Genomic DNA, 21,361 nt, shown 5'->3' on the forward strand with positions numbered 1-21,361 from the left:
TGCAATTGTAAACCAGGGACAAATACAACCCCAGCCTGAAGGGGAATCTGCAGCAGGTGTACAGTGCTGAGTGCTTAGAACATGCATTTGGTACGGGACCATCTCTTCTGTTAAACCTATGCTGGGCTGTGTCCATCGTGTATTGTCAACAAAATTTGATATTTTCCTGTGTAGAACACACCAGACAAACTGTTCTTCCACACGGGCTCTTTTTTTCCTTCTTTTGTTGAAGAGAGGAGTCATTTTCTGGGGTACTCTTTTTCTGGGCGTGATCATGGGACATCCAGCCCCTGAGGAGGAAGTGTCTTGTTTGAGAAAGTCTTTCATTCTCTTTTTCCTGAGAAGTTGTGTGAAGATCTGCTCTTCCACATGGTGCTCCAGAGGAAGGGAAACAGGCTTTGCAATATGCTGAGTCTGAAAGGCTTGGGAGTGGGGTAATAGGCTTGTCTTCTGTCTCCTCTGATGATGATCAGTAGATCTCTCTATGATTTGTAACATCACCTGTATAAATGGAATTGTGTGCCAGTTAGAGGTATTTTTTGGCTCTGTGATTCCAGTAGCCAAACGTGGGTGAAAAATTCATTCAAAGAATGGTTCCACGTAAGATGTTTTAACTGTGCGTGGGCAAAGGGAATTAATGTTTGGATATGGAAGTAACTGGATTACTTTAATGGAAGACTGTGCTGATACAAGTGTTCAAATTGAATCTTCCAGGATTAAAATAAAGCATAATATTTCTTATATGAACAAAGCTAAAGATTACTTAGACATCAGTGCTGTCCTTAGTGTGACTAATGAGTTATGCCTGCCATTCTTGTGTTTTCATGCCTTTTAGGGATTATTATGGTGGCTTTTTCTGGGTGTATTTTCAGTTGTGCAGTAGGAATGTAATAGGTTTTCCTTCCTATATAAAACTAGGTATACGGCTGGTGAAGAACTCCACTATCTTGATGTTGTTACGCTGGCTTCAACAAGGAAAAGGTACCATATTGGGCTAGGAATTGTCCAGACACATTGCAGAAGAGAACTCTTGCCCAAGGATTTTAGAGTTTTATTTCAAGGCGGCACAAAGCGGGTAGATGAGGTAAGCAAATAAATGTGGTGATGGGACCTTGGAGGAACAGTAGTACATGCTGGCATTTTTCAGAAGATAAGCTGGGTGCTTGCTTTGTAACTCTAGATTTGTCTGTGTAAGAGCAGTCAATTAGACAGCTTGCTGTTCATCTTTAGTAGACTATCTATTCTGTGGGGTTCTAGCCTTAGACTTGCCAGGTCTGTGTGTACTCAGACCTTGACCCTGAAGTGTCTGCCTTTTCAGGAGAATCCCAGAATCATGGTCTGGGGATTGTTCTATAACCCCGGGCCACTTGCCAACAGAGACAGAGACATGAGGCAGCAACTGCTTGCACCTCCACAGGCCTCAGGCCAAGCAATGAACCTGGTAGTGCCAGTGGGAACCAGTTTGGGAACCCTGGAAGGGTCAGTTTGGGAACCCTGGAAGGGTGGCTGGGGGAGTGTGGTACACGGGCAGTTCCAGGCTCACGGTTAATGTTTCCTTTCCTTAACATTTCTGGTTTTGCTTCTCTCATACCTGATTCTTAATGGTTCACATTGCACTCTAAACCTGAATACTTCAAGCCTGCACTGTTTAGGTCAAAATGGACATCTGTGTGTCTTTTTCCCTGTATAGAGCTGTGCCCAATCTTCAGTTTGTTTTTTAGTTTGAATATGATGGGATATTCATTCTCAGAAGTCTCTCTGCTTTGAGCATAAAAAGTATCTTATTTTAATTTGTCTTGAAATGAAGAGATTATCCATGAAGGCAGAAAATGTTAGTAATCTGTCACAACTTTGAAAATAATATTAAGAAAAAAAAAGATATTATTAAAGCAGTTTCTCTGTCTTCTCGCTTGCTAATAGGGAAAGTCATACAAGTAATTTTGGCTTAAATGATGGATGTTAAAAGTGCATATGGAAGCAATCACAGCTGGATTTTATTTCAAATTGAACTGGAATTATTAACATATATTCCCAACTGGGGCTGAAGATAAATGCAGGTACATTGATACCCAACAGAAATATGACAGTTGCCAGTATCCCATGGTAGCACATAATACATAGTAGTACATAAAATGCTGGAAGTTCCCTATGATTATAAAAAAATAAACAATTTGGTAATGAATGCCAATGGATAAGTTAAAATAACTGCGAGTGTAAAAGTGTTACTTAAAATAGTAAGTGGAGAGATTTTTATTAGCCTTTTGCACGTAGTATAAGTTATGTAGAACCAAACTGATTATGACTGTGTGTTCTCATAGGCATTTGAGACCTATCAGATATCTGCCTGCAGATATTCTTCAATGGCTTTGGTGATTATTCTGACAAGATACTGTGTATTTTTAATTACCTGTAAAAGGCAGATTGGCATGACCTTTACTGTGGGGGGAAAAAAGGAAACAAGTAGCTTTATTTCACATATAAGCAGTTACTTGACTGATTTAACCTTTTGTATTCTTAACATGCTATATTAACATCAACTTGATCAATACTCAGCCTCATTTAAAGAGTTCCAGCCACATACGCGATATGTAAATTCTGCAAATATGAACAAACCCCTTGTATTTTGCTGTGGTAGAAATGAATTTCTGTATTTTCCTATGGCAACAAATTCTGACCTTTCCAGTGCAGAAATCTCTGTTGTATCAGTGCATACTAAGCATTTAGTTCTATTTAAAAACTGACTACAATATTGATATGAAGTCTCATGAGACCAAGTCAGTTTCTCACTGGTAAATAATAGGAAATTAAGATACATATCTGAATAGATACTCGTCTATACAAAGTGTATGAATAAAACTTTTAATTAGACTGAGTATTACCAACAATTGTTTAGGTGCTGCATTAAAGGAAAGTGCATTAATTTAAGTAAAAGCTAAGTATCAGGGAGCATCTGTCAACCTCACTGGATTTTTTTTTTTGATGATCATTACTGGAGCAAGTTTAAGTTTAACTTATGTAGGCAGCTAAAGTCAGGAAAATTAAAATTTTATTAGAACTTCTCAACTCTGGACTGTGGTTCAAACTCCCATTCTCCATTTCATGTCACTGTGATTGCTGGCTATTAATTGAACTTTTGTATGAATATTTTAAAAATTCTTGATCAAGATTAAAAAACCCTGAATGCAATTTTAAAATTATTTTAGTAAATAGAGCTAATAAAGAATATTAAAAATTTGGGCTATACACACTGGCCAGCAGATTTTTTTAAAACATCATCTCATATTTATCTTTTTATAGGACTTGAATAAATGTAATGTTGTGGTAAAGTAATGTAGTAATGCTGTACCCTTTTTCCACAGGAAAAGTAATATTGTTTTGCCCTTTACAAATGATGCAAGATATACAGTATCTTGCTCCAAAAGCTGTAAGAATAATCATTACAGTGTGTCCGCTAATCGATACTTGATAGATCTGTGTTTTAATTTTTCTACCAACGTGGGTTGATGTCAACATGTTCATCACATTTATTATGCTATGGTTGTGTATTACATGCTACTGGCACATACTGGTGAAACGTGCGGAAGACATGCAAGTGGCAGTTTCCATAAGCAAGATTCATATTCTGGAATGAGCATCATGCCAAGGCTCCATTTAAAATCAAGCTTTAATGTCTGAATGGGATTTTGTTGTAAAAGTGGCGCTAAGTTAAAGAGGTACCCTACCGTTCATTGTTCTAGAGTTGCAGTTATGTGATTTCTCAAGATCTCCTTCTCTGAAGAAGCCAACAAGGCAAAATTTATTGAGGGTCTGATCCAAGGAATGATGTGCCTGTAGTTACAAGCCAAACTGCTAAAATTCCAGTGGAATACAAGTTTTGTTAGTTGCATTATTAGACTGTAACACTGCAAGGGTAGTAGCATGTTAATCAAAATGGTGATCCAGAAACCCTGTAAAACAAGCAAGAACTCACCTGTAGTGATAAATGCAAAAGCACCAAGAAAGTTCTGAAGTCTTAGCCAGCTCTAGAGCTTTAGTGTCAAGTTGCCGTTGTAAGCTGGTGTTGCTGTGCACACAGGCACAAAGTTTTGAACTTCTCTGAGAGGTGATGCTAGCAGTGTTTCCTGTTTCCTCTCCAAGCACAGCTAGAAGTGAAAAAGCTCTCCAAAGTGCCAGGGGACTGTGTCAATATTTTATCTAAATGCTATTTAATAGCTACTGGTTTGTATGGTCTTACATGCTCTTATGTCCCTGGCTGAATTCCCATTTATTTATTTGTTTATTTATTTTCTGTGCAGTAGCACAGATTTAGCAGCAGCATAGAAAGTTTCTTTCCACTGATACAGCATACCCTGCAGTTTGAAACAAAATCCTGTGTGGTGAGGGCTGTAGATTTGAATCTCCTCAGGCTGACATTAGCCTTATATTGTATATAGGTTCCAGTATCCTGAGTGAGACCTAGACCTCATTGGCAGGTAGCAGGTATTGGCTTGACTATATTCGTAAGGGGCTTATTATTGTACATATATTAGTCATGGTCAGAGAACACTGACTACATCAGACCTCACAGGAATCTTAGCTGTCAGTCCATCTGGACTTCATCGGGTTTTGCAGGATCTGAAAGTCTTGTTGCTGTGATTGAGAAAGTTCTGCTTATGTGAATGAGGAGAAAAGTGGATTTCTGGACAATTAATAGGTCAAACAAACTGACATTTACTTAAAAAATAAGGTGGTCTGAGTGTGGGAACTTGTTGGGTCCAGTAACTTAGGTACTAGTTGTTCTATATTTTGTATGCACCTCTTTTTTTGTCTTGAACATCCCTTTGGCTCCTAAAGATGTCTCAATCACACTTTGGTACTATCTTTAATGAAACTGAGCTTTGAAAGTATGTATATGCAAGTGTTTATATATAGATATATATACATGTATGTATATTTTAAGAGTCTTTCATAAAAAAAAAAAAATATTTACAGCATTTTCTTTGTTAGCCAAAAATTTTTGTGGGAATTATCTTCCTTTAAATTGTTTTTGTGTCTGCAGGTGGTGGTTCTTCCTTTTAACTATCTAGCAATTATCAAATTCAACTTCTTGAACTTTTTTTATAAAGAAAGCTGTGATTATCTCAATCTAGAATATATATCCTTAGAAATCTCTTTTAGATCCCGTTATCTTCTCCAGCACTTGAGTGTCTAACCTCCACAACTGTTTACATCCAGAGATTTTATTACATGAACAGAAGATCCTGTAATGGCCTTGTAAAACCAACATTCTGAATTCTTTTTTTATGTTATTGCAACTTTAGCTGAGATTTAAATGTTTTGTAAATCTTAAAAAATTATAATCTTCTACATTTAACAGATCTCCAACTTTGAGAAGCTCAGACTAATCTGAGTCCAATCCTATTCAGAAAACTGAAATCCCCTATCGTTTTTGCCGCTCTTTTCCCATGAGATTGCCACACCTTTGTATGCAGCAAAGATGTAGACTTTTGTTTATGCTAATTGAATGTTCATGGGTATTTTCCATCTGCCGTCTCATTCAGTCCAATGCTGCCTGTTCAGTGTTGTTATTTACATTATATTTCATAGCATTTTTTCCCAAGTATCCCATTACATTTACTAGTGTATGTTCTGTAGTATCTCATTACCAAGCATTCTGAATCCTCCCGTGCCTAATTGTTTTTCGTATCCAAGGGGAAAAGCATTATTTATTTTCAGATGTTGTAAGAAGTAGTTCCTATTGGTAGGTTTGCATGGATCTAGTTAGTAAGAACTTTAGGAAAACATTGCTTTCTTAAAAATGGGATATTGGAACCAGTCTTCAGAGGTAAATGTTTGGTTAAAGAGAAGTAATCATATATTCAGGGCATCTTGAGAGCCCTAGCTCATTAGAGCCCTAGCACTGAAGAAAGAGGTTTGTATCTCCACCTTTTTCAGGCATTAGCTAAGACAATCTTGATAAAGTTTGTGCCCAGATTGCAAGTATTGCCTATTTGGTGAATATCTGCATATAAGCTGTTCCTTTCTCCCCCATGATACTGTCCAGCCCATCCACTGCATGCTTGACTCTACCTGTCTGGCAGAGTAGTGGAAGGTTGTCCAGTGATGCTGGTAATGAATTCTGTGAAAAAGTCTCCTGTAATGGGGATATGTTGATCTTAAGAATGTACTGATATAAATTATCTAAAGGATTTAAGGTTGTGTATAGTAATTGCAGATTTTTTGGTGTCTACATTAGAGTGTAATTCAGAACCCTGCATGAGATGCTATTGCCCCTCTGCATTTCGTAGAAGAATTAGGAACTATTTAGAATGAGTTAATAAATATCATGAACAATTAAGTATTATATCCCAAAGCACCATCCAAAACCTTATCTAGGCAGGCAAAGAACCAATTTGCTCAGATTTTAGAGCACTGAATCCTCTCCTGAAGATTGGGATCTGCTGTCTATTTTTAAAAAAACTGATGATGGCTTCCTTTTTTAAAAAAACATGTGGTCAGAGGAGATGGTCACAGAACCTCTCCTTTATTCCCTTGCTCTGGAGCTATGAGATCCTGCCTTCAGTGCCCTTCTCAACCTGCAGGGTTCAGATTTGCATCTCCTACCTCCCAGGAGAGTGACACCAGCTTGTAGCATAGTTATTCAGGCACGTACCTTGGAAAGTAATCCTGACTTCTGATCACTTCTCTGTGATTGGCTTTGCTTGATAGTGAAGCATCTGGCTAAAAGTCAGGTACATCAGATTACAAAAGTTCCCTCTATTACAGATTACAATTTATGTATCTGGAGTAATTTCAAGCTGGTGGTATCTATATTACAGGGATTGTCAAGATGGAGTTCTGGTTTTGGGTAACTAAATTTCCCCTAACTCTCAGGTTAGATAATGAAATCTTTTACTGGCCCGTAGTGTCCCTAGTACACTTTTGTTTAACCACACAATCCTTGGATGTTATTATTTGAAATCTAGTAATAAAACCCATAACTTCAATTTTAAATGATTGAAAAATTAAACTGATCTACTCAGTCTTTTGTAATAAGCTACACCCAGTTAAAAAAACCCAAACATAATTATCCGTTAGATAGTGCTTGTATTTCAGGTGTAAATTTATTGTAATGGACCTCATTAAAGAAAGTGTATATATAGAATTGGAAACAAGCATTATTTCTAATTCTAAATTTAAGGCCAGTTTATGATTCTAGTATCTTAACGTGATGGGTAATTTCAAGACAGTTTGTATGATAAAGCCGACACTTAAGTACCATTAGGTACAAAGTGAGAACTCCAGTTCAAAGTCTGAATTGGGTGGCAGCCTCAAAATGGCCCAAGAGATCTGGAGAGGTATGCTGAAATTTGCCCTGTGGACATTCCAGTAAAACTAGAATTTCTTTTTCTAGAGCTGCAAATTACTTAAATACTGGAAATCTCTGTGCATATATGCATACACATGAGAGATGGCCAGCAAGATTTGCTGTTTTAGACCTTAGGCCTATGACCCTGGAGTTTTGTTTTTTCACTTGCACTTCCAAAAAGTTATATTAATTTACTTATGTTAAGTTTATATTAATATACTTATGGTAGTTACGTTATACTAATTTGTTTTGTTGTTGTTTTGTTGTCTTCTGTCATGTATGTGTGAGAATAGGTTTAGGAATTTTCCCTGTGCTTTCTGGTAAATTATTCTTTGGACAAATGACCATTTGATGGCTCATAGTGCGTCTGCTGTGCTAAGAACACTGTGTAGGCAAAGCTACGTAATGGAGCTTACTGAAGGATGTAGGATTTTGAAACGTGTCCAGAGCTGACTGTGAATCTTGAGTGTGATTTTCTTTCCTTCTCTTCTGGTGTGTTGGTAACTGCTAAGCAGTTACCAGTGAGGCATTCTTCTTTGCTGTGGTATGCAATATTAACATACTCGTAGTAACTTCTTCAGGAAATCCTTGTTCAGAAAGGAGAGCTGCAGAGCTCTGCTGGTTTTCCACCTCGGATTCTATCACAGGGTGCCATGGTTTTGCATAAAGTTGATATAGTTTTTAAAATAGAAATGTAAAAAGCTTGTAGGAAACTGATTTTTACCTACTTTTTAATGTTAATCGTTGATATGTAAATGTCATATTGTCATTTTCTGTTCTCTTCAATACTGCTATACCAAGAAAAGATTGTCTGAGTAAAATATCAGACCTTTTTAATGTGATTATTCATCATTAGTTTTTGTTATACAACTAGCAAAATATTGACAGGTGGTTTTTTAGAATGAAGAAATACAAAGGGGAGATGCTTTAGATTATTCATTTTGAACATCAATGTTTCATGTATATTAAGAGTCATTTTGTGTTCTGTGTAAACTGTATTAACTTGATAAATAGCTTATGTGAGAAATTCATGACCTTTGCACATTTGTAACTTCTAAGATACAGCACAGCCTATAAAATCAAATTTATGATAACGTAATTTTAGAGCATATAAGTGTTTTCCACAAACAGAAGGAATTAATGTTTTTATGCTTTTAGGAAGAGTTTGGATTGCATATTATGAATAATGAATATGTTGTTTACCTAAGTTGTCCAGCCATTGCAATAATAATATGATAATGAATGTATTCCCTTGAATATATGCATAACACCAGACAATCTATTTCACTTTTTTGCATATGTACCCATAATTAAAAGAAACATATTGAACATATTTAGTATTTCCAGCTATGTAAGTTTTCTGCCTAAGAGCAGAAAATCCTATTCTGTAATGAGGAATTGATACCAAGCCAACCAAGAACTAGAAGTTCACGTGAACAGTGACTCTCAAGCACAGGCATATAAGATTCATGTTGCTACTAGGCACTTTTGTGATTATCCACAAGGCAAAAACATAATCTTATTATTCAACTGTATATGCTATATGTGTACAGGAGATGAAAGAGTAGTAGAGAGCCATATGAAATGGGGGAGAGGGGAGCACAGCAACAGGTTATCAGACTTGTGGCTCTTAAGTTTGCTTTAAAAATTGGTTTGGGAATGCCTACTTTAAGGCCATGCTGCTGTTGGAGCAACAAACCTCAATTGCAGTAAAGAAAGCAGGGGGATTAGGGAGTGCGCCTTCTGTCCTATATATATGCTTGTCCCTTTGCAGATATAACCAACAGTGCTTCAGGCAATGGTGGGGCAGTGTGTGGCCTTCTCATGGGAGAAGTTCAGGTGGACTTTCACCAGTGTTGCACCAAATCATCAGGTGCTGCCAAACTCCAGACTTATGTCCTTGTTCTCGCTTCTGCCAGAGAAAATTAAGAGTAACTTGTTGAAAACTAGGATTTTAAGTAATATGAAATTAGAACTCTTAATTCCTAGACCAAATTTATCAGTGTCCTACTTCTGGTACAGTGTTTTTAGAAATAATAATGAGACTCATGTTGAGAAAAGTATTACCTCATGTCTTGCTTAATAATTTTCTTTAAGGACTGACGAATCAGTCAGTTTAATTCTCCTAAACTGTGAAAAGGGGAGTCAGCAAACAGCATTAGAGGTGATAAATGTGCAACATGTACTTCTGGTAAGCTTTTCTTCTGGTAATTTATCAGCAGTATATCCAATATGTGATTCAATTCTGAAACTTTATTTACATTTTTTAACTTTACTGGGATTAGTGATCCAGTTAAAAAAAAAGCTGACAGGTGTGGTTGGTTATTGCATACATTTTGAAAATGTGTATTGTCTTAATTTTGGACTGGATACAATTGAAAGGGCTTTTATCAATCTTCAAAACATTTATATAGTTAGGTTCTAATAAAGGACTAATGTTTTTTTGGATAGGCTCCTGGAAGGAAATGCATAAAATTCTTTAGTTACAGAGCAGTGATCTAATTCATCATGGCATTTTAAGCATGCACCTAGCTTTATAATCATTTGCTTCTGATGAATCAGAACAGTCTAAGCTTAAGTCTTTTGCTGAGTCAATCCTTAATATACCTCTTTTTTTTTTTTTTTTTTCAAAATACAACCTTATCCTTCAGACTTCCAATTATAAACCCTCAATAACTGTTACTGTAGTGGTATCCACAAAAGATACCTACCACTTTAGTCCCTAGTATAACCCTCCCTCAAAAAATCCCATCTGTTTTGGGTAGGTGGAAGCTAAGTCAGCAAAGCCTACCCCGGAAGTATGCTGCAATTTTTTAACACTTCCAGTAATGATTCATAGAATGAAGTGGAACAAGTGGCTTTTCTATCACCTTAGATATTGAAATTGTGGTAAGGTCACTTCAGTTGATCAGAGAAATACCGGATATAACTTGCTGAGTTAGGTTTTAGGAAAGGTAGTGACAAGCAGTGAGTAAAGTTTTATGGCCTGTAATTCAAGGAAACCAAACTGGGTTGTAATAACCTCTCCTAGCCTTTATCTGTATTCTCCTTTCAATGTAGATACTACAAACCGTCCAGAAAACCAGAGCAATAGTTTTCATTTTCTCTTGGATGAATCATGAAGTGCTTTGTCTTCAGGGTAGAATTTCCGCTGGTTGGTAGAGTGAGTGGAAGCTGATGAAGAGTTCTGAATAATGCTTTAGGGAAACCTTACAGTGTTTCTGCTTTAAAGTGAACTACCCTTGTTTGATAAATTGTTAAAATTCAGATTATGATATGGTGAGCACCTCAGCTGAGGTATTGTTATGCAGAGAGATAGGACTGCTGAAAGAAATGTAAATTATCATAGAAAATTGTTGTGATTCAAAAACTGTGGAAGAAAAAGTGAAATTGTTGACAGTCAGCATATCTGAGAGATAGTATACCTTTAATCTTTTATTCTTCTAGTATGAAGTAGTTAATGTTTTACAGTAAGTTGGTACCAGTGACCTCCATTTTGACAGCATTCTTGTCTAAAATGATTGAGTGGAAGAAAGAAAATTTTTTAATAATAAAGCCAGAGAGCAAAAGTGTTTGAAGCTATTTTGTGAATTCAAAAGGGGTAGTAATACATTTGGGACAAAGATATTTGAAATGCCAGACGTAAAATAGGAGGGAAGAAATTTGCAAAGGATACGGAAGTGAAAAATACAGCAGGAGGTTTAGGTAGCAATTACTCGCATTATGATCTGCGGAGCAGAGTTTGGTAAACTGTCATGAGATTACTCATTGAAACTTCAGAATCGTCCACTATACCTCATCTATGCAAAAAAAAGTTTTTGTTCCTGAGTTGCCAAGTGTGATTGAATGTTTTGTATCTCATCAACCATTATATACAAGAGTTGTATTTGTATCAGATAGGGCCAGCTCCTCTAACTGGAGGTTTGTAGTGGAAAGAATATATTGTTTGCATTCTGCTCTCCAGAGTCTGCCCAGGTAAGGTTAGTAATGTAGTCCCAGAAGTTGTTCTTCTGTTATTGAACTAGTGGCAAAGAAGCTTTCAGGTATTTAATGGAATACATGAGCTGTTAGGGAAGACTGTTAGCTATCAAAATATGTTTGCTTTCAGAATCCCTCTTATTATTCTCATTGTATGAACCAAAAGTTTACCACCGGAGTTATTATCCCAATTTGAGATATGAAAAAGGCCGTTTGAGAGTCAGAATGGCAGTATCCTGTGTCTGAAACCATTACGGCTAGTTGCCTATTGTGGAGTTACTTATCAGCATCACCTTTGAGGGAATTTTGTTTGCACCAGAACTCTGAGGGCCATAACATCAGCTTTATACTTTCTCTTTAGCTGTACTTCCAAAGTAATTTCTTTGCAGGGTATGTGCTATAACATGTACTGCAGTTTTGTGACATTAAATTTAGCTGCACAGCTAGGGCTAAAACGGCAGGAATGAGCAGTGTGGGGGCTTTGAATGAAGGAAGAGTTTGTTTGACCAGTTTTGTCAATTCCAGGTAAATGTCTGAATATTTTCACAAACACTGAAGCTAAATAGGACTAGTAATCCTTTGGAGGTTTGCTCCCAACTGGTTTTCTGCCTCTTGATTAGTTTGAAATGTCTAGTTAGTGCAGGAACATGGATATTGTTTATATAGCGATTTGTTTTGTGTTGAATAATTTATTTCATAGAGTGGAACAGTGATGATAATTTCATGAACACTTAGAATGCCTGGAAGTCCATTTTGAATATATTCTGCGGTGTGAATTTCTTCTTTTAATTCTGATTTCTCAAGTAGATTTAAAGTCTAGTTACCTTCTGAAATAAAGATGCTGATATTTTTCCTTTTGTTGCCACAGAATATATTTTTTGTGGTAGAACCAGTGATGTTTACCTGTCTGTTCTCCTTTCAGAGTCGCAAACTTTTCTTTTAGCCATTATGGATAAAAATTGATAAATATTTTTCTTCAATTTCCTTGGGCTATTACTGCATAAATCAGAAAGGAATTCTAGAGGTGGCAATCACTAAAACTTTCTTTGTTAAACTTCCTTTCCTTACACAGTTTTTCACTCAATTTTACATCTTCTTTGTTCACACAGCCTGTATGAAGTGATCAGCAAACCTAAATTTAGATGTCTGCATGTGTTCTAAGTGTCTAAGCTCCTATGGATGCTATGGATGATCCTGTGGTCAATGGATGTCCAGTCAATGCAGTCAGTGAAGCCTGGAGAGCAATTCTGCATACCCTAAGTGGGCATACATTCGCTAGTCACCTGAGCAGCTCTCTAGGCACCATTGACTTCATTGACTAGATCACCATAGACATCTGTGTGAAGACTCCTATATTTAATTGTTTTAATTTTGAATTGAATACCACTCAAACCTTGTAGTCTAAGCTAAGCCATCTAGTCTCTTTATTTGGTCAGGAGAGAGAGAGAGACATCTGCTGAGGGCAATTCACTCCACCTACTTCAAACATCCAATTTAAACCATGAAATGATAGTATAACAGAACCAAAATCTCTGCCCGTTCTACCAGAGTCTGTAGAAGTCTGTATCCTGAAAAATAAAACCTGCGATTGTTCTGTAGTTACTGTTATCAATTACAGAGCAAGATAGAATGTCTCTTAATTAACTTAATAACCTGATAGGTACATTTAGACATAGCTAATTAGAGCTTTCTTGTAATTGGGCCTATGATTAATAGACTGTGAAGACTGTTTCATTTGTATTAAATGCATGGACAATCACTGGAAAATTAAAATTTGAGCCTGCATTGAATAACTAATAGAGCACCTCAGGACAGCACAATCGTGAAAGATTAGCTCTTTATAAAGAATTAATTTATTAAGTCACTGATTCAGACGTGATTCAAGATCTTTTGCAGCCTTACTAATATGTGCATGAATCCCTCTCTTAGAAATATTCACAGATCAACTTTTGCAAGTTTCTTTTAAAACAGTCAGGTTTATGTAGTTTAATAAAATTAGTGAGTGTAAAAGCATATGAATATACCCTTACAGGAGAAACTAAAAATAACTGGTTTTATCTCTGTTTTGTATAGTGCAAGGTGCAGTCCTTGGAGAAGTTAGTTGCCAGTTTTTCTGGAACTCATATCACTTTTTTGCCCGTTTTTTCTCATTCTAATGAGGACAGTACCTAATTTGGGATGATACAGTAGGGAAACAGCAGAAATGAATATATCTACCCTAGTGCTGTAGCTTCTAGTTATCATGCGGATTCTCTTTCACTCCTTTTCTGTGCTGCAGCCTCTCTGGTGGAAATTAATATCTACAGACCTTTGAGTTACCAGGCTTCTTCACCCATTATACAACTAGAAGGCAGAGACTGAAGAGAGCCCCACTGACAGAAAAGACAAAAGGATACAGAGCAAAAGGTGGAGGTAGCAATAGAAAAAAGATAGGAGGAAAGAAATTATGGATGATGAGCAGTTCATCTGGCAGCACAGAGACCCAATCTGTCATACGATCTGTTTTCATTGTTGTGATACTGCATACTGTACCTGGAAGAACATGTTGTAAAGGTAGACGAAAAATTATTTTTTTTCTTATTTGAATTAGATTAAATTGGGAAAAATAGAAAATGTAAAAATTTGGGCTGGAAGACAGAGTTGAGCTAATATTTATTAGGGACATATAAACATCTTGCATTTTTGTTTTTATGCATAATAAATTGTTGAAGCTTACCTGTTGGATTGTGCCTCATGAAGTGAATCTCAGCTTCAATGAGCTTGTGCCATTTTTATTGTGCTGTTAATGCAGAGGCAGCTTCATCTGAGACTAGTTCTTTTTTCTTTTCTTTTTCTTGTGAAAACTTACCTACTTAGCACATTGTGAGTCAGATCAGACTGCTGCTAACCTTAAAGGAATTCTATTTTTGTAACCTATTGTATGCTTTAGTTTTTCTTAATACCTTCATTTTTGTAATCTTTTTTGAACTATTGTAAGAGTATATTTAGAGTACCACGGAGTATGTTATTCCAGCTGTCTACCAAGATGTCATTTGAGTAACAGATAAGAACAAATAAACTGTGGTTAATTTGAGCAAAAGTTTAAGACAATTTCTCTTTTAATGGGGAATGGTGAAAAGATGAGAATTCCTCTGAGAGGTGCTTCCAAACTATAATATGCATTTCACTGAAGGTGAGAAGAGGTTTTTTACTTGAAATGTCAGCTGAGTGCTCACTGAGTGCAGTTACTGCCTACATGAAGTTCCTTTTCTTTTCTTTTTTTTCTTAGCCGAGCAACCAAATACAGGCAGATGATATTTTTCCTGGCAATTGCCTGTCTGCTGGGGATGACAAGAATCTTAATGGAAACATGGGCTTGATGAATGTTGGCTGGGGGGCTGAATGGATGGAGTTAGGTCTTTTGTTGGGCTGGGTGACAGAATGTCGTAGGAGGACTAAGGCAGCGGGGATCATGAAGTTGTGATCCTGGGATCTCTGATAGTGTGTGTGACAGGAGGATGTATGTGCAAGCAGCTGCATGCAAATGTGGATTTGTAAGTAGAATATATCTGTAGCTATTATCACTGCTGTTAATTTTGCTGGTTGTGGTGGGGATGCTCTTTGCAAATTCTGTGAAGTTCAGGAACCTTGCTGTAGTAAACAGGGGAGATCTCTGACGTCTTGAATGGGGCAGCTTGAGAAACAAATCCCTAACAGTTTCTATGCTCCTCTTTTGCAATGAGCCACAGTAAAGAATAATGTCTTGCTTATAATGCCAGGCTTAATATCTGAGCCACCTTTTTATATTGACTTTAAATTATATTGACTTTTAATGCCATCTCTGGAAGTGCTTGAGGCAAATCAGTTTGAGACTTACTGCAGAAATCAGTTGTATTTTTTTTGGAACTGCGTACTGTTTGTAGTTTATGAGGATTTGAGCAATGTTTTCTTTTTTTCTGTTTATGAGTACAATATTGGTACAGCTCATTTGTTAGTCTGGATAGATGAAAATAGCCTCTATCTGTAGTTCTTTTAATTTTTTCTAACTGTTCTCCCAGAATAAACCAATTCTTTATGCTCTGGGCCAGCACAAGTCTCTATATCACTTAGGCCCTATTAGAAACGTGTAAATAGTAGATAAAGAAGTGGTCCTTTTGAACAGGACCTAATTTCACTTCAAGAAATTTTGCAGTAGCACTTTTTTATCTCATGCTATAGTGTTCTTCAGTTTCAGTGCAGTATCTCAGTATAAGGTAAAGAATCCTGTAATCAGCTTTATCTTGTTATAGGTTTGTTTTTGTTAATTAAAGACCATTTCTGCCCATGACAAATATGTCAGTGATAGCAGTTATCAGGTAGCATTGTTCTTACATTTACATGTAGGCATTCTAAAATTTTTCAATTCTGTTATCTTCTTAATGCTACATTAATTTCATAATGTATTATTAACAGATTGTCACCCATACATCTCTCCAAAAAATTAACAGTATCAATACATGTCTCTCAGTTCTCATCATCCTGTTTTTATTAATCTAAGACAGAATATTCAAAATTTCAAACCATCATTTGGAGAAATGATTTAAATTACAAGTCACCTATTACAGACTGACACTTTTCTGTTTGTAATAGGATCCTCTGTGTGTAATGGAATTCCTGCTGCTATTGTGGTTCATTACAAGCACAAGATTACATCTCTCCACTTGTCACTAATTCTGCATTTTGGCAGGAAAAAAAAAGGTTTACTGTTAGAGTGTTGCCAGGCAACCAAAAATGAATTACTCCAACTTCTGGATTTTTCTCCATATGATGTATACCAGAGGGTTTCTCTTACATTGGTGAGAGACAGTCTAGATGAAGTTAAACTCTATAGCTTTGCCATTTCTAAGATTAGTAGCTCCATTTCTTTCTGTGGATTTCAATTTCAAAACCAAAGACACTTTTTTTGATTCCCTGTAGATAGTTATAAAAAAATCACATCACAGATGATCTTCATTTAGTGTTTTTAAGAAATGAGATTGGGTATGTTTTCTCCTCTTTGTTTTCTAAAATGAAATTTCTCTCTCTCAAATGGAAAGCTTGTTTCTATTTCATTTTCGCTTATACTTAATTCTTCACACACCTATTTGAATAAAAAGAACAAAAAGTCTTAAAGTGGGCCAAGAGAGCTTGCTGTGTCTTAAAGTACTGCATGCCGTTACTCACGTTTACTGATCTTCGTTATACTCCCTTTTAACTATCGGTTTCCAACACAACTGACTGTTACACCAAGTAACTACTGGTATTTGAAAAATTATTCATTAAATAAAGTGTTGAATAAAATATGAAAAACATGAAGAGGAGACAGAATTAAGTGTATGGAAGTTATGGTAAGATTTATGCATGGGAATAGACAGAGAATAAATGCTTTTGGTAGTTTACCCATTTTTTTTGTCCTGATTTTATTGTTTATTGCAGTAATTTTTTTACTTCAATGGAGCTTGTTTTGTTTTGCAGTGACAGCTAAAGATTTCCTGTGGAACTATATGGATATCAGGGTCCCTTCCCACATTAGTCATAGATTTCCACTCAGTGTACATGCCCAGCACAGAACCACAGATTTTTTTCTACATTCCTAATCCATGAGTCATGTAGGGAGTCAGGAATGACCTCAGCAGCAATAAGGAGCAAGAGACCCTGTCTTTCTGCAGCCCTCCAACACCAGAGTGTACAACAGCAATAAGACGGTGTGAATGCATGGAGTGGGAATGGTTCCATGTTCACATTGGTGTTGCATCCATTTCTGCAGTGGTGTAATAAAATGCTCTTCAGAAATGTTATCTGTGAGAAAGAATGTCAGATTTGCTTGGTTACATGCAGTCATATTCTGGAGCACTGACTTTAAAAAATGGCTATGCCCATTTGATCAGACTTACGAGTTTCTGGATCTGAATGCATATTCTGAACAGATCCTTGTTCCATGTCTGGGTGGGATCAAGAAATGCACCAACCCTCCTGATCTACCAGTTTCCATGCAAAAGAAACTTGTCTGTGTGGTTCAGAGAGGAGCTATTCACTGCTCTGAAAGGTGCTTGTTCTGAATGGTTAGATGAGTAGGATTCAGGTTGTTTTAGGTAAATTCTAGTAGGTAAATGAGTGTACAGGCTAAGATTACTACATATGTGGATACTTCAGAGGGCAAAGCTAGCTGTAGTTTATTAAGAGATTGCTATTTCCAGCTCTTTTCTCAAAAGTTGAAAACAGGCTTTTCCTTTATTAATACTCCTTTACTTTTTGGCCAATATAAGTTTAGATGCAGTATTTCACTAGTTTTTTCTTTTGTTTTAATTTTCTGAAGGAGTTGATGACCAAGCTGATAACAGAGACACCTGACCAGCCAATCCCATTTTTAATTGATCATCTTCAGTCCAAGCAGGGGAACCGCAGTCAGCTTCAGAGAACATTGTCTGGATCTGCTGCCCTTTGGGCAGAGAGTGAAACATCAGGTATGTATGAAATGCTTTTATGTTCTGTATGCTGGAAAGGGCCAGTCTTCAGTATAATCTTCCCGTACTTTTGTTCTTGATTTCCTGGATGCCTGCACACCTACTCTACTGTACATGTACTACTCTGCAGTATTGAGCATGCACAATAAATCCTGTTTGTCCAGTATATACTGGATTTAATGTATATTGCTGATTATCAGGTCAGCCTATGGACATATGATGTGAGTATGAGTAAGAGTTACAGAAATGGAAACAGCCACAGTCTCAATGAGAAAGAAGGTGCATCTAAATTTCCCTTGATTCCCCTGCTCATCTTTCTGCTTTGCTCTTCCCTTTTCTTTGTTCTCCTTCTCCCTCTTATGGTATGTTTGTGCTTGAGGTTAGGCTATACTGAGATTTTTTTTTTAATAATATACATTTTAACACCCCATCATTCCAACATTTATTAGTACCTTATGAACCCCAGTGTGAATAATTTACCTTTTGAGATCTTCAGAAGCATAAAAAAATCTTCTGAAGTAATATCTACTTTGATTTTAACTGATATTCTGGTATAAACTGTTATTAGAAAGTTGGTTTTGTATTTAAAAAATTGACTGATAATCTTTTTGAGAGTGTAATAGATCCCCTCAGTTGCTGGTAATCAAAATGTTAATTGCCAGACAAATCAACCTTTTATTTATACCAAAATTTAAGTTTTAAGCATAGGCACTCAACCATGGTACAGAACAAACAGAAGATAAGGACTTATTCATAGCAAAAAATAAGCTGATGAATTTCTCAAGTTTTGTGTTTAGGAAATCAAGTAAATAATGATATGAAATTTAGCATAAATCAGAAACAGGAAAACAAAAATAGCTGACTTTGTTGTGGGTCGATAGGACATACTATTTTCTGGATTAGTTGTTTATCTAATCCTTCAAAAATGGTATGTTATGTTATAATTGCCTGATTTTATTCTTTTAACAGAAAATAAAGGAACAAGGAGAGATTTCAGAAGTTATGATAAACCTTGGCAAGTAAATGCAAAGAAGCCTAAAAAATCAAAGAGTGACCTTGCTGTGTCCAACATTTCTCCACCATCACCGGAGTCCAAGTCATGTAAGGAAGTTTCAGTCCATTATTAATTGGTGCATCCTTCCAAATCTGTAGTGTATTTTTCTGTTGCATTAGGATTAAAATGAAAAGCAAACTATGAGTAGTTGAAAAGGCTAGATATACACACTAGAAGAGTTTGACTCTTGCTTTATTTTCACTTGCATTATGAATTTTTAATCATGCCCTATGTTGTCAGATATAATTAAGATAGAAGAATATTTGGACTGTCATGTGCAATTTTACATTCAGATGCTGGTTTTGATTTGATGTTTTTCTTTGCATTGTCATTTTACATGTGTAAAATCTATTCTTTAGATATTGGTTCTGATAGATTTTCAGTGGGTCAGGTGATGCAAGGCCCTGAATTGTCGACACATTTTGTTCGAGATACGGGGTTGGTGTCAGCAGAATAAGAGTACTGCTCTGAGAGTTGCTGAAGGAGTCTAAACGTACACTGAAAGAAAAGGCAGAAAAGAAATAGAATGACTGAAGAGAAAATTGTCAGTGACCTGTAAAATAGAAGTAGTAAAAATAGATGCAGAAAGTCATAATGAAACATAGTAGTTCCTGTGTATAGATTTAAGGTACAGACTTATTAACGAAATTTGGTTTTAAGCTTGAGTTTTATCAGGTTTTTAGACAAGCATATTGTATACAATATGCGATGCATATACATGCACACATACACGCACACGCAAAAATATGTGTACATTATTTTCATAAGTAAATTTTAAAATTATATTTTAATCTATAGAGTATTGTAGCTTTTTTAAATTTTTATTTATTATTGCGAAACTTATTAGTAACTTTAAATGTGGTAAGGTGGAGCAGATAAAAACAGATGTACAGTATATTTGCAATAGAAAGCATCCCCTAAAAACAAGATAGGGAAGTCTTGATTTCAGTGGAAGAAGAAAGCTAATGGGAGATTTTATTGCCATTTTCAACTATCAGATAGGAGGGTGTAGAGAAAATGACAAATTCTTCTCAAAGGTATGTGGTGAAAGGACAAGAAGCAGCAAAAACCATTTTTACTGTGAGGGTGGTCAAACACCGGAACAGGTTACCCAGAGAGGCTGCGGAATACTCGAAACTCAACTAGACAAGGCCCTGAGCAGCCTTATCTAAATGGACCAGCTTTGAGCAGTAGGTTGGACTGGAAGACCTCTGGAGGATCCTTTCAGACTAAATTATTCCCTGATTTCATGCCTTCCTGTTTATACACTTTCCCATATATTTTTTGATATTCTATTGCAGAGCCTGTGTCTTAGGACTATCTTGTTTAAATGTTCCTAAACTTGAAATTTTATTTAGTGCTGAGAAGAGCCCACATTTCAGGGGAAGCTTTGGGAAACATCAGAAGAATGAATTTATTTAAACAGAAAATATGTTTTTTCCTTCAGCAGAGCTGATGTTCACTGCAATGTGTGTGTTATTCTTGGACAGATTACTCTTCCTTATGCAGGTAACTACAAGATCCTGGTTAAGTTGCCTCTTGCTTAGAATTCCTTCAACTTTTTTACTCGGAAGATTCCTCCAGTCCCTGCTTCTTCCTGTTACCAGCTCAGTCCTGCCTCAAACAAACAAACAAACCTGGTATCTAAGAGATCTGAGTATTCACGTGGTATGTGCAAAAACATATTTAAGCTTCTTCTGTGGTCTGACAAGGGAAGAGGCTTGAAGCTAGGACTTTTACCACTTAGTGTACGTATTATTTTTTTAATTAAATTTTTAGATCATCACATTCTGTATTTGAAGAAGAACACATTTTGTAGTTTCTGAATAGTTTGTGAAACAGAATTCTCACTTCCCGGCTACTCTTGGGCTTAGTAGGTAGATCCCTTCACCACCTCCATATTAAATCAGACCACAGATCATGTTTTCACTCTGCTTCAGTCCACCATTCTCCTTTCAGATTTTCCAATATCCTGTTTACAGTGTTTGGTACTTTTTAATGACCATGGTCAGTCTAGTACTATATACCCTCACTCTGGTAGTATCCGAAGTACTTTGTAAGACAGTTTTGCTATATGATCACAATAAGAACTCTAATCTGAATGCTATTGTGAGATTTAAATAAATGGGTATTTTTATAATCAATAATTACACCTATATTTTTTTTCCTTGGAATGCAAGTGGCCATAGAATGTATTCATGAAATGTAGCTCCAGAACTGAGAAGGAATTTTTTACTGCCGTGAGCATGTATGTGCATGAGTAAGCAGCCAGGTGCCTTATGATGGGAATAACCTTCCCATGAACCTACTGCTGGAAGATTTAATGAGCAACTGGTCTGATTCTTTCTACAAATCATGTCTTGAAAAGACAGGCATATGTATATAAAAACAGTACTAATCTTGTACTATCATCCAATAGAAAATAATGATCTCTTGATTTATGACAGAAAATTCATAACAAATCTATGAATGAATCTGCTGTTGATGTGCACTTGTTGGGTGGGAAATCAGAAAGTTGGA

The 21,361-nt window shown here is 36.3% G+C and overlaps 1 protein-coding gene across 1 annotated transcript in view; it reads left to right on the forward strand.

Annotated features, from left to right (window-relative positions):
- Window positions 1-21,361, forward strand: part of C2H8orf34 (chromosome 2 C8orf34 homolog) — a 148,738-nt gene that overhangs the window by 13,655 nt on the left and 113,722 nt on the right. The window contains exons 2-3 of the mRNA XM_013942798.2: window positions 17,640-17,787; window positions 18,757-18,888. Of these exons, the coding sequence (XP_013798252.2) occupies window positions 17,640-17,787; window positions 18,757-18,888 (280 nt within the window). The remainder of the gene's footprint in view (window positions 1-17,639; window positions 17,788-18,756; window positions 18,889-21,361) is intronic.

Source organism: Apteryx mantelli, chromosome 2 (assembly GCF_036417845.1).
Source record: "Apteryx mantelli isolate bAptMan1 chromosome 2, bAptMan1.hap1, whole genome shotgun sequence".
NCBI classification, from domain to species: Eukaryota; Metazoa; Chordata; class Aves; order Apterygiformes; family Apterygidae; genus Apteryx; species Apteryx mantelli.